Source organism: Neovison vison, chromosome 1 (genome assembly GCF_020171115.1).
Source record: "Neovison vison isolate M4711 chromosome 1, ASM_NN_V1, whole genome shotgun sequence".
Classification (NCBI taxonomy): Eukaryota; Metazoa; Chordata; class Mammalia; order Carnivora; family Mustelidae; genus Neogale; species Neogale vison.
The window spans coordinates 222533363-222550824 of record NC_058091.1 but is presented as its reverse complement, the minus strand read 5'-3'; the positions used below and the strand labels follow the sequence as shown (position 1 = coordinate 222550824).

Genomic DNA, 17462 nt, shown 5'->3' with positions numbered 1-17462 from the left:
TCTTCACTTTCCCTCCTGACTTCCTAACTATTAAGAACAATTGCTTCTAGGTTCCAGACACTCTTGAAGTTAAAGGAGGGACACGTTCAACAGACCTGTTCAGGGAATTCACATTCTTATGTTTAAACTTACACTTTGTGTTGATAAGCAGGATTACTTCCTTTATCCATTTTGTACCATAAACCTGTGAGATAGATTGTGCCAAGTTGTGCTACTTTAAACTAATATCATATCCCCCTTTTATAAAGTAGATCTTAGACATAAAATGACTTCTCACTGTGACACTTACCTTTCTTCCTATTTTATGTGTCTAGACATCTCCCTAGCAATTTATTCATTCTGGAAAACATAATCCTAAATTTTTGATAATACTGCCACCAACTGGTGGTGTTGCCCCATTTTGCCAAACATAGTTAATTTTGCTTGAGTGAAAAATCCTATTTGATAAACAAATTTTTCCATTTCATGTCATAAATTTAACATAATCAGTAGACCTAAAAACAGACATTGCCAGATGTGCTTTTTTAAGATTTTATTTATTTATTTGACAGAGAGATCACAAATAGGCAAAGAGGCAGGCAGAGAGAGAGGGAGAAGCAGGTTCCCTGCTAAGCAGAGAGCCCGATGTGGGGCTCGATCCCAGGACCCTGAGATAATGACCTGAACCGAAGGCAGTGGCTTAACCCACTGAGCCACTCAGGCGCCCCTGAGATGTGCTTTTTTAAAAGCATGTTTTAAATTATTAGCAAGATGCTTATTCATCCTCTTATTTTTTTTAGGGAAAGTACAATGTCTTTTTCCCTATTACTACTTTGCAGATTCAAGGGTATTTCAATGCTACAGAAAATGTCTTCCTTTTAGCAGTATTAGTTTATAGGCTACACCTAAGTTTTCTCAGACATTTTCTAAAGTAGTTACTTAAAATTTAAAAACCGAGTTTCACTTTGTTTGATGAAAAATTTTAGTTCTATCAAAACACTAGCTATAATACTCATTTATGTGTGGCTTACACTGCAACTACAGAAGAAGTTATTTCTAAATCTTTAATAAACTGCAACTCAGATTTGACATGCAAGTCAACCCCTACCCTACTTGGTTTTCTTTCTCTGAACCACAGCACAAATATGACTTTAACTGGTTACTAGTTATACTAGTAGACTGATGGTACATGAAACAGAATTTTTAGAATAATGATAGGACCTCTTTCAAATTATTTTAACATTTTATTGCTGTCTACATATAATGCAAATAATGGCTTCTGGTGATGATAAAGCATTCCAGAATTACAGACCAGGGCTACACACTTGTTAAAACCTGCTTTACATAAACCATACAATAATATTTAGGCTTAATACAGAAATTCGGAGCTAGGAGGCAAATCCTAATAGACTGGATTTAAAACATCTCTCTCATTATTATGTTTGACGTTTCCCAGAGGGAACTAGCAAAATCTTAACTAATGATTAGTGAAAGAATACAAGGACAAATAGTCATTAGAGTCTGAGAAAAATATTTCTTAAAAAAGAAATCACACACAAACACTATTATGTACATTATAATCAGGTCTAAGCACAATTTTTACATTGTGTTTAGTAATATGCTAAGAATGTGAATTACAAAGTTTAGCAAAATTGGTGAAATGAACTAAATTTACAAGGAAAGCAAGTTCACATGTTAGTGTTAGACTTTTTTTTCCCAATTACCTAGTAGAGAAAACAGGTCAAGGGCTCACAGGCAAATGTTAACATGTTTTTTATTCTTCACAGTTACTATAATCAATTATTAAATAATTTAATTCATAAGTGTTACTTATATGCACAAATTACACTTGTAACAGCATGACTTTTACTTGAAAAATAAAGGATGAAATATTTACTTATTTACATACTGCCCATAACACTGATGGACTTCTTTTTAATGCTTTGTATTCTCAAAGTTTTTCTGTTTATTTTAAACAAACAAAAGTACATTTGAAGAGAATGAACCAAAACAGTGCCACCTAAGAGGGACATCTCCTAACATTTCAACTAATAAGACTCGGGATTATTCAGCTTCATCCTAAAGGGTGAGGAGCATTAAAAAAATAGTAATAACAAAACCCAATCTAGCCATGTTTAAATATAAGTCGTACGGCCATAATCAGTGAGTATCCTTAAAAAATGAAAAACCGAAAAGCACAAAATTTTTAAACTTTTACAACACTGCATAATAAATGTGATGTAAACTTTCTGAACATTTCTTTTCCTTCCTTAACTTTTCAAGGCCTCACCATGAAGAGCCTTAATAATGTCTTATTGTCAAAACAAGTGTATTTATTTTGGGAAAGCATTTAAAGTAACTGATTCTCCACTACTTTAAATGACTTCTCTTAAGGTAAATGTAGTTTTCGACTTAGATCTCTATCTTTTATGTATAGCCAATCCTGGTTCTCTGTGTAACTTACTACATTTTGCCTTTGGTTGTTCCCACTAAGGATGCAGTATTACTTTAAAAAGAAACTAACTACTTTAAATGAAAATAGGAGAACCAATTTAGAGCTGTGACCTAGGAAATAACACTTCGAGGTTCAACCCTGGAAATGGGCCTTTCATAAGTGAAGATTAACTACAACATAACTGACTTTCACAGTTTTATTATTAATTGTTCTTCAGTTTAATACTAATCTGACACTCATATCTAGTTAGATAACATTTCATCTGACTCACTGGGTTTTATATAAAAGGGCTTAGAGAAAGTTTCAATAAAACATTATAAAATATTAATTTTCTGTAGTTGATAGTATTTAGCATTAAAGATATTCTGTTACGCTGAACAAAGAAGTAAAGTAATCCTGTTACCCCAAGATGTAGCCTGGATTCTATTTCATTACGTCACTGCTTTTTTGCTACTAAATACTGCCAAAATCCAGGTGAAAGGAAAGATAAAGAAGAAGCCATGCTTCACTTGCTTCACACAGAGATTCCATTAGGTATTCAGTTGCCTATTCCTTTTTTAATTGAAAGAATAAACCTTCATCTTACCCTTTCTCCAACTACTTCTTTGCCAATATATGGGTCACCCATAATGTGAAAAACTTAAATAACAAATGTATGTTTTTAAAAAATGTATCTTCAAGAAGTCCCTACTTAATGCAATTTTAATCTGCTCACATGTTTAAATTTTATTACAGAGTAATTTTTTAAAAGGCAATATTGTACTGAATTCCCCACCCGAGATTCCTTTTAAATATACATCCTAAATAAACTCTTTGAGATGTAGAATTTCTTATAACATTTATGTGCAAAATAACTCTTAACCACAAAACTTTAAATAACTTCTGCATTTAAAATCAAGCAACATCCAATACTCCAGCAGCCACAAGTTGCCTTGAGAGCCAATCTAACCCCTCATAAAGTCCCATACCACTTCGAGCATCACAGCCCTGAATATACCAGCTACGGCCACAGCACAATTTATGCAGACTGAGAAGTTCAGTGATTTCTTCTACTGACAGAGCTCCACCAACATCCTGAAAGATACATACATATCAGAATCTTTTTTATAATCAGCCCATCAAAATTACCATTTAAAACGAATTCTGTTGGTACCATTCTAACAAAAAGCTAAAGTTAAAACCTAGATTCACCCCTCAGTAATTATTCTGTGATTAATAAGTATAGAGAAAAGTAGAGTTGTGATTAAGATCATTTATAGTATAGTGTGTAAGAATGGCCTTACAGTGAAATCAATAAAGGTGATGAAACCTGAATGAAAGATACTGCCTGAGTCATACGGCATCAACTTAAAAGAAACAGATTAACGCATGCATATCACAAAAATGGCTTATACATAGAGTTTATATAATGAACAGTAACTAAGCTCCCATTCCAAATACTCCTGAAACCCCTACTTCCTAGATACAACCATGAATTATGATTTCTTATATAGTTGTCCAGATAATTTCCATGCACATTTATACAAATAAACAGAAACACACTTTAGCTTTTTTTTTTTTTTTTAACTTAACACATCTTAAATATAGGTATCTTTCCATTATTTGGACAAGAAGACCTACATTATTTCATCTGAATTGCATTCCAGGGTGTAGGTGCAACATAATTTTCTTAATCGGTCCTTTACTTAATATCTAGATTGAGGTTCTGTTTATGTGCTATTACAAATACATACATATACATATGTAACATATTTTTAACTACATTCATTTGCAACATTATCTGCAGGATAACCTTAGGATATTTATATCTGGAATACATTACTAGAGGTAGAATTGTATGGTGCAAGGGTTCACGCATCTAAAATTTTGATAGGTATGGTACTGCCGAATTGCCCTCCAAGAAAATGTGTTTAAAACCACACCATACAGTATATGTGAGTCTGAAGATTATGAAACATTTTTAACAATTTAAGTGGAAATGATATTCCACTTTGCCTTATCTGCATGTCTTTTTCAGTAAGTAAAGCAAAGTGTATCTGCTCTTAGTAGTTTGCCTTTTATTTTTTTTTGTTAAGAGGGAAATCCCTTATTCTTCATCCTACCCTTCCTTTTTATGAGATCTTAGCCCTTCTACTGTACGGAAAAGCATTCTCATCCTCCTAGAAGCACAGACTCAAGATCTAGGAATATGTAGCTTCTCCCTGTCCTTGACCATCCCCATTCAGACACCAAATTCTAACAAATCTATCTTCATAAACTCTTTTCCATTTGCTTCCACCATTCTATTCCTTTAATTCAGAGTCTTGTTAACTCTCCCACTTGAATTACTACAGCAATTCACTGCATCTGCCTATCTCTAGTCTCTTCCCCCTGATTAATTCTATGTCCTACCCCCAGATTACAGTCTTAAAACACAGATATGAGTCTGAAAACCTTCTGCTGGTTTTCCTTTGTCATGGAATAAAATCCAAGTTTTTCAGCCTAGACCTCATCTATTATTCTAGATTTTCTTCATCCTCTACTTGCCCCTCACATATATATCTGTTGATGCTCCCCTAAAACATTCATTTTCTCTGCCTACAGTGTTCTTTCTTTCACAAACTCACTCAAAATCCTACCCATAATTTGAACTCTTCATAATTTCAACTCAAATCCCACTGTACACATCTTTTATAAGATGCCACCTTTAGAACCACTCGATTTTTCCATGACACGTTGTTACTATTACTGAAGTTACTTACCAGTTTTCTATGTATCAGAATCTCATGTACAGTCACTTACATGTTTACAAACATATATAGGAGTTTCTGGTAAGCATCAACCACCTTATATACTCCAAGGTACCAAGTACAGCACTTTCTATATATATAGTATTTAAAATACCCAGCACAAACTTCTTATATATCTATTGAATTATCAGTTTTGAAATTACCTTATGCGACCTTATGACATAGAATACACAAAATACTAAACAAGTATTCTGAAATATAAACGTGTTACCTGTTTGTTAGCAAAAATCAGGAGCAAAGCATCTCGGAGTTCTTTTTCCGTTAACAACTTTGCAAGTTCACTGTGTGCTTCACTAACTCTGTCTCTATGACTGCTATCAACAACAAATACAACAGCTACCCCCCCACAAAAAAAAATCGAATTAGTCATTTGTTAACGTTCATAAATGGACCAAATATTTTAATGGTCTCATTATTTTATTATGGTTAGTCTACTATTTACTATGTTTTTCACAGAAAGGCTGCCTACTATAAGAGCACCTAGCAATACTTAACAGTATGACCTCACCTAACTTTTCAGATCTCTTCATTTCCCCATGTGTAACAGGATTTACAACACTTGCTCCACCAAACACAAAATGCTGTGTATATAAATATTCTTCTTAATTAATTAGAATATACCTTTCATGATTTCCATAATGACGCTACTTGTTCCTTTTTTAAGTTTTTATTTTAATCACCCAATGTTCATCTTGACAAGTGCATTCCTTAACCCCCATTGCCTTTTCCATCTGTCCCCCCATCTAACTCCCCATGATAACCAACAGTTTGTTCTCTATAGTCGAGTCCGTTTCTAGATTTCTCTCTCTTCTCCCTGCTTTGCTTGCTTTTTTTTTTAGTACTTAAAAAAATATTTATTTATTTGACAGACAGAGATCACAAGTAGGCAGAGAGGCAGGCAGAGAGAGAAGAAGGGAAGCTGGCCCCCCGCTCAGCAGAGAGCCCAATGCAGGGCTTGATCCCAGGACCCTGGGATCATGACCTGAGCCGAAGGCAGAGGCTTTAACCCACTGAGCCACACAGGAGCCCCTTAATATTTTTTTAAAAAAGATTTTATTTATTTATTTGACAGAGATCACAAGTAGGCAGAGAGGCAGGCAGAGAGAGACAGAGGGGGAAGCAGGCTCCCCACTGAGCAGAGAGCCCAATGTGGGGCTCGATCCCCAGGCCCTGAAATCACAACCTGAGCTGAAGGCAGAGGCTTTACCCACTGAGCTACCCAGGCGCTCCTGCCTGTTTGTTTCTTAAAATCCACATGAGTGAAGCCATATGGTCTTTGTCTTTCTCTGACTTATTTCACTTAACATTATACTCTCTAGCTCCATCCATGTTATTGCAAATGACAAGATTTTACTTTTTATGGCTGAGTAATATTCCATTATATATATAATATAAAATTTATATAATATATATTTATATTATATATAAATTATATTATAATATATATTTATATTATATATATATATATATCACAACTTCTTTACCCATTCATCAATAGACACTTGAGCTATTTCCATAACTTGACTATTGTTGATAATAGTACTATAAACATTGGGGTGCATGTATCCCTTTGAATTAATGTTTTTGTATTCTTTGGGTAAGTACCTAGCAGTCCAATTGCTAGATCATAAAGTAGTCCTAATCTTAACTTTTTGAGGAAATCCATACTGTTTTCCAGAGTGGCTGCACCAGTTTGCATTCTAATCAACACTGGAAGAGGGTTCCTCTTTTTACCCACATCCTCACCAAAATCTGTTATTTCTTTCGTTGTTGACGTTATTGACTGGTGTAAGGTGATATCTCACTGCAGTTTTGTTTGCATTTCCCTGATGGTAAATGATGGTAAAAGACACATCTTTTCATGTGTCTGGTGGCTATCTGGATGTCTTCTTTGAAGAAATGTCAATTCATGTCTTCTCTCCATTTTTTAATTGGATTATTTGGTTTTTGGATCTTGAGTGGTGTAAGTTCTTTATGTATTTTAGATACTAACCCTTCATTGGATATGTCATTTACAAATACCTTTTCCCATTCCATAGGTTGCCTTTTAGTTTTGTTGTTTCCTTCGCTGTGTAGGTTTTTATTTTGATGTAGTCCCAGTGTTTATTTTTCCTTTTTTTTCACTTGCCCCAAGGGGCCTACCTAGAAAAAAGTTTCTAGGCCAATGTCAGAGAAATTATTACCAGTGCTCTTTTCTAGGCTTTTTATGGCTGCAGGTCTAACATTTAGGTCTTTAATTCATTTGAATTTATTTTCATGTACTGTGTAAGAAAGTGGTCCAGTTTCATTTTTTTTTTTTTTACATGTTCGCTTCCAGTTTTCCCAACACCATTTGTTTAAGACTGTCTTTTTCCAATTGGATATTCTTTCTTGCTTTATCAAAGGTTAACTGACTGTACAATTGCGGGTTTATTTCTGGGTTTTCCATTCTGTTCTATTGATCTTCATGTCGATTTTTGTGCCACTACCATACTGTTTTGATTACTACAGCTTTGTAATTTAACTTGGAAGTCCAGAATTGTAATTCTTCCAACTTTGCTTTCCGTTTTCAAGATTGCTTTGGCTATTCGGGGTCTTTTTAGGATTGTTTGTTCTAGCTCTGTGAAAAATGCTGTTGGTATTTTGATAGGAATTGCATTAAGTGTGTAGATTGCTTTGGGTAGTATAGACAATTTAACAATATTTGTTCTTTCTTTTTTTTAAGTATTTTTTTAAGACTTTATTATTCATTTGAGAGTAACAGAGAGAGAGAGAGAGAGAGAGAGAGCGCACAAGCAGGGGGAGAGGCAGGGGGAAGGGAGCAGCAGACATCCCATTGAGCTGAGAGCCTGATGTGAGCCTCGATCTCACGACCTGGAGATCATAACCTAAGCCAAAGGCGGATGTTGCTTAACCATCTGAGCCACCCAGGCACTCCATTATTTTTCTCAATCCATAAGCATGAAATGTGCTTCCATTTGTTAGTTTCATCTTAATTTGTTTGTTCAGTGTTTTAGAGATTTCAAAGTACGGGTCTTTTATCTCTTTGGTTACGTTTATATCAAGGTATCATTATTATTTTAGGTGCAACTGTGAATGGGATTATTAACTTCTCTTTCGGCTGCTTCATTACTGGTGTATAAAAATGCAACAGAATTCTGTAAATTGATTTTGTATCCTATACCTTAACTGACTTCGTTTGTCTAACAGTTTTTGGTGGTCTTTCAGGCCAGATACACACACACACACACACACACACACACACACACAATCACGTCATCAGCAAACAGTGAAAGTTTTATTTCTCCTTGCCAATTTGGATGCCTTTTCTTTTCTTTTTTTGTCTGATTGCTGTCCCTTCCAGGACTTTATGTTGAATAAAAGTGGTGAGAATGGACATCCTTGATTTGCTCCTAACCTTAGGGGAAAGGTTCTCAATGATGATGTTAGCTGTGGGTTTTTCATAGATGGTCTTTATTACATTGAGGTATGTTCCCTCTAAACCCACTTTGTTGAGGGTTTTTATCATAAAGAAATGTTGTTGTACTTTGTTAAATGCCTTTTTTTAATCTATTGAAATGATCATATAGTTCTTATCCTTTCTTTTATCGACATGATCTATAATATTGATTGATTTGCAATTACTGACACACACTTGCAACCTAGAAATAAATACCACTTGGTCATGGTGAATGACCTTTTTAAATTGTTGGATTCAGTTTGTTGGTATTTTATTGAGGATTTTTGCATCTTTGTTCAGAGAAATTGGATGGTAGTTCTTTTTTGTGTTATCTAACAGGTTTTGATATCAGGGTAATGCTGGCCTCATAGAATGAATTTGGAAGTTCTCCTTCCTTTTCCACTTTTTAGAATAGTTGAGAAGAATAGGTATTAACTCTTCTTTAAATGTTTGGTAGAATTCTCCTGCAAAACCATCTGATCCTGGACTTTGGTTTGTTGAGAGTTTTGTTTTGTTTTGTTTTGTTTTGAATTATTTTACTTATTGGGGGTGCCTGGGTGGCTCAGTGGGTTAAAGCCTCTGCCTTTGGCTCAGGTCATGATCTCAGGGTCCTGGGATCGAGTCCTGCATTGGCTCTCTGCTCAGCAGGGAAACTGCTTTCTCCTCTCTCTCTCTGCCTGCCTCTCTGACTACTTGTGATCTGTCAAATAAATAAATAAAATCTTAAAAAAAATTACTTATTTATTTGAGAGATAGAGAGAGAGGGAAGCACAAGCAGTGGAGAAGGGGCAGAGGGAGAGAAGTAGACTACCCACTGAGTGGGAAGCCAGATGCAGGGCTGGATCCCAGGACTCCTAGATCATGACCTGAGCCAAAGGGAGACACTTAACTTATTTTTTTTTTTTTTAAAGATTCTCTTTATTATTTATTTATTTGACAGAGAGAGATTACAAGTAGGCAGAGAGGCAGGCAGAGAGAGAGGAGGAAGCAGGCTCCCTGCCGAGCAGAGAGCCCGATGCGGGACTCGATCCCAGGACCCTGAGATCATGACCTGAACAGAAGGCAGCGGCTTAACCCACTGAGCCACCCAGGCGCCCGACACTTAACTTATTGAGGCACCCAGGTACCTTTATTTTCTAGGAGTTTTTTGGTTACTGTTTCAATTGCTTTGCTGGTAATCAGACTGTTCAAATTTTCTATTTTTTTCTTATTTCAGTTTTAGTAGTTTATGTTTCTAGGAATTTATCCATTTCTTCTAGATTGTCCAATTTGTTCACATATACTTTTTCATAACATTCTAATTGTTTGAATTTCTGCGGGGTTTTTTTTTTTGTTATTGTTACTTCTTTTCTCTCATTTGTGATTTATTTGGTTCCTTTCTCTTTCTTTCTTGATAAGTCTGACTAGCAGTTTATCGATTTTATTGACTTTTTTATGAACAAGCTAGTGGTTTCATTGATCTGTTCTATAAGCTTTTTATTTTCTGTATCATTTATTTCTGCTCTAATCTTATTATTTCTTTCCTTCTACTGGTTTTGGGCTGCATTTGTTTGTTCTTTACCTAGCTCCTTTAGGTATAAGGTTAAGTTGAGATTGTCTTACTTCTTGAGGTAGACCTGTATTGCTACAGAGTTCCCTCTTAGAACAGCTTTTGCTGCTTCCCAAAGCTTTTGAACCACTGTGTTTTCATTTTCATCTGTTCCCACATACTTTCTGAGTTCCTCTTTGATTTTTCAGGTTGACCCATTCATTGTTTAGTAGCATGTTATTTAACCCCTACATATTTGCAGTCTTCCCATATTCTTTCCTGTGGATGACTTCTAGTTTCATAGCACTGTGTTCAGAAAACATGCATTGAGGGATTTCTTGATGGCGCAGTTGTTCAGCTCAGGTCATGATCTCAGGGTCATGGGGTCAAGCCCCACATGGGGCTCTGCAGGGAGTCTGCTTGAGATTCTCTCTTTCCCTCTCCCTCTCCACTTACCCATCCCCCACTCACACTAAGTAAATAAATCTTTAAAAAAAGAAAAATAGGGTGCCTGGGTGGCTTAGTGGGTTAAGCCGCTGCCTTCGGCTCAGGTCATGATCTCAGAGTCCTGGGATCGAGTCCCGCATCGGGCTCTCTGCTCAGCGGGGAGCCTGCTTCCCTCTCTCTCTCTCTCTCTGACTGCCTCTCTCTCCGTCTACTTGTGATCTCTCTCTGTCAAATAAATAAATAAAATCTTTAAAAAAAAAAAGAAAAGATGCATTGATATTTTTGAATTTGTTGAGGTTTCTTTTGTGGCCTATGATGCTACTTATTCTTTGACTACTACTTTCTTGGCCAAAAAATAATCTAAATAAATCACCATCTTTATCTCTCCAAAGTATTTGCTCTAGGTGCCTTACATAGCACCTTCCACATATACTGTATTCAAAATATACAGCAGAAACTTCACAAGTATATACTGAATTGATTCCCTTTTGAAATCATTCTAGCTACCTTATGGTAACTAAAAATCCCAACTTTTCAACCGTTCCTCATGTTCAAAATCCCATTTTTTCCCCTATTAATCACTGTATCAAAACTCCCAATGTAAAAATAATTACCTAGTTTTTCTGCTAGGTGGAAGGTACGACGATATATGAAACGTGGCATGAATAGAAGTTTCATGTTGGGTACAGGCAAAAGCATAAAATGGGGCCTAAATATAAATACTTTAGGTGGAATGTGTGGTAAAACATAGTTTGGCCAAAAGCAAACCACTGCAGGTTCTTCTGGAGTAACTGAGAGATTATAATGAGACAAATATTTTACTGAATTGAAGAGAGCAGCAGAAACATACACCAAGAATTTTATCCTTCCTCACAATATTACCAGTGATCACACTCATATGAATAGTAATAATGTACTTTAACTGTTAAAAGCAGCAAGCGGTATGTACCCCTAACTGCCTAGATATAAAAGGTGAGTATGGATTTAAGCTATGATTTTTTTAATGAATAAACCAAAGTACATATCCCAGTCTTTCCACCTTAACATTTTAATAAAAATAAGTTTCACTAGTTAAAATAAATTCCACAGAAAACTGGCATCTTAAAATTCTGAAAAATTAAGATATTAATTTTCATTCTTACCTTGGGTATTGAGGTAATAATGTTTCCACAATGGTCTTAATTTGTGTTTTCCACCTACATCCCAAATAGTGAACTTTAGATTTTTATATTCTACAGTTTCCACATTAAAACCTGTTTTTAAAAAAAGTTACTTTAATACTGAACTTGTATTTATAATGAATAACACACCAAACACAGGTGACCCACTGTTTAGAATTGTGATAATACAAATTATCTTCATACAGCAATATCTACTGCTGCCCCAACCAACTCTACTCCTAATAAACCTATAAGGGGAATCTATACCTTTAACAGTTATTAGCCCTCTAAGCCTCCAGCAGGATCCTTAGATTCTGAAACTCAAATACCTAACAGCTCTGCACCACTACCACTTCCTCACCCTAATCCTCACCAATCCTTTAATTCTTCCAACTGTCCCACCAACACTGTTCTGTCTTAATATCCCACCATCCACATTTCAATCCCACAGCACCGAACCTTCCATTTTTTCTCAGACATGTTAGTGTCTTAGAGCCAGTAAAGAGCCCACCACAGTGTCATACTGGCATAAAATAAGACCCCCCAAGAACTCAGCTATAAGCTAGGGTTTGTCTATAAAGGATCCATTAAAGTAAAAAGCAGTACTTAAACTTACCAATTGTTGGAATAGGCTGCATGAATTCATCCTGTTTTAACTTAAACAAAATAGTAGTTTTTCCAGCACCATCTAATCCTAACGTAACAACTCGGATTTCCATTTTTGGTCCAATGTGAACTCTATTGTCCTGTAATTTTTAAAAATTTAAATCTTATTTCGATATGCAATTTAAAAGTACTAGCATTATACTTTTATTTATAATATCTTTGTTAATTATTTCATCTCCTACTCATTCCTCTGATTCCATGGACAAATAGCAACCCGTATTATTATAATTTTGTTGTACAAATCTAATTCCCTACAGAACTGAAATAACAAACATTAAAAAAGAAAACTATAAGCCTGTGGTAACAGGTATACAATATACAAAGATGTAATCTGTGATATTAAAACATAAAGTATGGGGAGTGGAGCTATAAAAGAATAGACCGTTTATATGCAGAAGAAGTTAAATTCTTACCACTTTCCAACAGAATGTTATAACAAGATGTTCTTTGTAATAGCAATGGTAAGCACAGAAATCCACAGAATATACACAAAAAGAAATGAGTAAGAAATCAAACCATGACACTATAAAAAAATCACTGAGGGGTGCCTGGATGGCTCAGTGGGTTAAAGCCTCTGTCTTTGGCTCAGGTCATGATCCCAGGGTCCTGGGATTGAGCCCCACATCAGGCTCTCTGCTCGGCAGGGAGCCTGCTTCCCCTCCTCTCTCTCTGCCTGCCTCTCTGCCTACTTGTGATCTCTGTCTGTCAAATAAATAAAATCTTAAAAAAAAAAAAAATCACCGAGACACAGAAGAAGGCAATAAGGCAAAAGGAAAAGAAAAAAAGGTGTAAGATACACAAAAAACAATGAACAGAATGGTAATAACAAGTCCTTAACTATTAATAATTACTTGAAATATAAAAGGGTTTAATTCTCCAATGAAAAGACACAGTTTGACTAAATGGATAAAAAATACCCAAGATCTAACAATATGCTGTCTATAAGAGACTCACTTCATATTTAAGGACATAAGAAGGCTGAAAGTGAAGAAAAAGAAAAAGATATTCCATGTAAACCTTACTCAAGAGAGCAGGGGTGGCTATCCTAGAATGAGACAAAATAGACTTTAAATCAAAAACTGTTTTAAGGGGCGCCTGGGTGGCTCAGTGGGTTAAGCCGCTGCCTTCTGCTCAGGTCATGATCTCAGGGTCCTGGGATCGAGTCCCGCATTGGGCTCTCTGCTCAGCAGGGAGCCTGCTTCCTCCTCTTTCTCTCTGCCTGCCTCTCTGTCTACTTGTGATCTCTGTCTGTCAAATAAATAAATAAAATCTTTAAAAAAAAAAAAAAACTGTTTTAAGAGGGGCGCCTGGGGGGGGCACCTGGGTGGCTCAGTGGGTTAAGCCTCTGCCTTCAGCTCAGGTCATGGTCTCAGGGTCATGGTCTCAGGTCCTGGGATCAAGTCCCACATCGGGCTCTCTGCTCAGCAGGGAGTCTGCTTCCCTTCCTCTCTCTCTCTGTCTGCTTTCTGCCTACTTGTGATCTCTGTCTGTCAAATAAATAAATAAAATCTTTAAAAAAAAAAACTGTTTTGGGGCACCTGGGTGGCTCAGTGGGTTAAAGCCTCTGCCTTCGGCTCAGGTCGTGATCCCAGGGTCCTGGGATCGAGCCCCGCATCGGGCTCTCTGCTCAGCAAGGAGCCTGCTTCCTCCTCTCTCTCTCTCTGCCTGCCTCTCTTCCTACTTGTGATCTCTGTCTGTCAAATAAAATAAATAAAATCTTTAAAAAAAAAATTAAAATTAAAATTTTAAAAAAAACTGTTTTAAGAGACAAAGGTCATTATATATTGATAAAACGGTAGATTTACAAATAACATATAACAATTACAAATATTTGGATTTTAAAATATGGATAAAAGTTCCAAAATGAGACTCAAAACTATAAAACTCTTAGAAGAAAACATAGTGCAAAATCTTCATGACAATGGATTTGGCAGGGATTTTTTTTTTTTTTTTTTTTTGGATATCACACCAAAAACACGTTGACAAGAGCAAAAGCAGACAAATGGGACCAAATCAATCTTAAATTTTTGTGACTCAAAGGAAACTATCAACAAAGTGAAGAAGCAACCCACAAAATGTGACCAAGTATTGGAAATCATGTATCTAAGAATGGATTCCCTACTACAATATATAAAGAACTCCTACAGCTCAAAGAAAGAAATCAAGGAACTCAATTAAAAAACAGGCAAAGGACTTGTACAAAATTGGTCCAAAGAAGACATAAGCTGGCCAATAAGCATATGAAATGAGGCTCAACTTCATTAATCATCAGAGAAATGCAAATCAAAACCACAATGAGATATCACCTCACATCTAACAGGATGGCTACTATCTAACAAAAAAAAAAAAAAGAAAGAAAGAAAGAAAGAAAAAAAATTAATGTGTTAATGAAAATGTGGAAAAATTGCAACCCTTGTGCACTGTTGGTAGGATTACAAATGGTACAACCACTATGGAAAGCAACATTTCCTCAAAAAATATATATATATAACTGCCATATCCAGTAATCTCACTTCCAGATACATACCAAATGAAATTAAAGCAAGGTCTCAGAGGAATATGTGTATACCCATGTTCAAAGTTACATTATTTATAATAGCCAAGATGTGGAAGCAACCCAAATGTCCATCAATGGATGAATGTATAAATAAAATGTATATGCAAACGATGCAGTATTATTTAGCCTTAAAAGAGAAGAAAATTCTGTCACATGACACAATATGGGTGAACTCTGAGGATATACTAATTGAAATCAGCCAGTCATAAAAAAACTAATACTGACTATATGGCTCCACTTATATATTGGTCATTATATGAGGTATTTCGAATACTAAAATTCACAAAAAAAACAGAAGTAGAACGGTAGGTTCCAGAAGGTGGTGAGAGAGGGGGAAAGGGGACTTACTGTTTATATGGCATGGAAGTTCAGTTTTTCAAAATGCAAAATTCTTGGAGGTATACTGAATGTAAATATACTTAACAATACTGAACTATACAATTAAAAATGGTTAAGATCAGGGGTGCCTGGGTGGCTTAGTCAGTTAGGCATCCGACTCCTTGATTTTAACTCAGGTTATGATCTCAGGGTCATGAGCTCAAGACCTACATCGGGATCCCTCCATGCTGAGCATGGAGCCTGCTTGAGATTTTCTCTCTCCCTCTGCTTCTCCCCTCTCCCTATGCTTTCTCTTTCAAAAAAAAAAAAAAAAGGATAAGATGGTAACTTTTACATTTTTTACACACACACAAATGTGGTATATCTACACAATAAAGTACCCTGCAAAAAAAAAAAAAAAAACAGAAAATGTAACTGAATACTGCTATGGAGTAATCTCTAGGACGTAAACTTATATGAAAAGAACAAAGAGGAGAAGTAATGTTTTCTACCTTTAAATATGATGAGTGTACATACAAATATATAAATAAATGTATTTCCTTGTATTGTTTTTTAAATGATGAAGAAAACTAAGGAAAAACCCTTGAGGCTTTACTATGGAGGAAAAGCAGGGAGGGGTTAGGGATAGAAGCTGGACTTCTCTAAACAAACCCTGCTCTGTAGATTCGACCCTGGACCATGTAAATGTTTCACAGAGCTATAAAATAAGATTAAGTTCTAAAAAAACACACCCTAAAAAAGGAAAATAAAAATGAAACAAATGAACTTTTTAGATTAGAGGAAATTCACTGTAAAAGAGACCAAAATATATCAACCAAATGGCAAGTACAGGCCTTGTTTGGTTGGATTCTGTTCCCAGAAACAAAACATTTTTTAGCCGTCTGGAAAATTCGAAAAACTAACTGGATAATGGTTAATAATAGAGATTCATTATTAAATTTTTTTAGGTTTATAACAATATTTTGGTTATGTTTTTTAAAATAATCCTTACCTTTTACAAATACACACAACAATATTTCATAGATGAAATGATATGCTGGGATTTGTTCCAAAATAACCTGAGAGACTGCAGGTAGAAAGGGGAATGGGGAAAAGGATAGATGAAATAAAGTTTTTAATTGTTAAAGTAGGTGATGGGTACATGGAGATTCATTACACCACTTTCTATTTTCCACTGATAAAAGTTTTTTTCAAAAAACCCTATGAACTTCTTAGTTGTCTCTTCAAGCTGATTATCATGGAATGTAAAACAATTATGATTTATCAGAAGCCATACCTAAAAATGAAGTACTGTACATTACCTTTGTAAAAGTGACAGGGATACTGGCATCCAACTGAATGTGATCTGCAACCTCTGTAAACTGCTGCTGCTGTTTTTGCAGTGTTTCTAGTAACCTTGTAATTTCCTGCTTTGCCAAAACAACTCTACAATCATCCTAGAAAAGAGAATATAGTTTCTGGTAAATTTGTTACAGGAAGAAGGGAAAAAGAGTTATCACCAAAAATCAAGAAAAATTAACATTACCGTATTCAAAGTTAGCTTAAATATAAATTTGACTAGACTAATAATTGGGCATTAATAAATAATTAAAGAGACTTTCAATAGAAGAATGGTTAAATTGTGGTATATTCAGAAAGGCTACACTATACCACAATGAGAACAGCTACAATGATACCTAATGATATGAAATTCACAAACATAGTGTCTAGTAAAAGAAGATATGACAAGAAGACTTCATACTGCATGATTCTATTTTTATTAATTACCAAAAGAGACAAAAATAATATATGCATTAGAAGTCAGGGTAGTGGTTTATCCTCAGAGGGGAAGGCAGGTGGTTATTAGAAGGGAATATGAAGGGTTTCTAGGGGTGCTGGTAATGTTCTGTTATTTAATACGGGTGTTAGTTACACAGTAATGCCCAGTCTGAAAATTCAGCCAGCTGAACCCTTATGCACATTATATGTATATTGTACTTTTATAAAAAATCTAAGATATATGTGTATTGGTTTTTAAAAAATTGACTAAAGGTCAAATTGAAAAGCTTCCCCTGCCCTCTAGATCTCCAAACTCTCTCTTCAAAGTCAAGCACATTATAGTTT

The 17462-nt window shown here is 35.4% G+C and overlaps 1 protein-coding gene across 2 annotated transcripts in view; it reads right to left on the bottom strand.

The window, feature by feature from the left end:
• Positions 1-1210: 1210 nt before the first annotated feature.
• Positions 1211-17462, bottom strand: part of TRIM23 (tripartite motif containing 23) — a 32387-nt gene continuing 16135 nt past the window's right edge. The window contains exons 7-11 of one of the 2 annotated variants that reach the window (XM_044268109.1): positions 16661-16795; positions 12414-12543; positions 11780-11890; positions 5435-5559; positions 1211-3508 (exon numbers count right to left, since the gene is read on the bottom strand). In XM_044268109.1, the coding sequence (XP_044124044.1) occupies positions 3329-3508; positions 5435-5559; positions 11780-11890; positions 12414-12543; positions 16661-16795 (681 nt within the window). In that variant the 3' untranslated portion in view covers positions 1211-3328. The remainder of the gene's footprint in view (positions 3509-5434; positions 5560-11779; positions 11891-12413; positions 12544-16660; positions 16796-17462) is intronic. The other variant, XM_044268119.1, reaches the window with a different exon arrangement.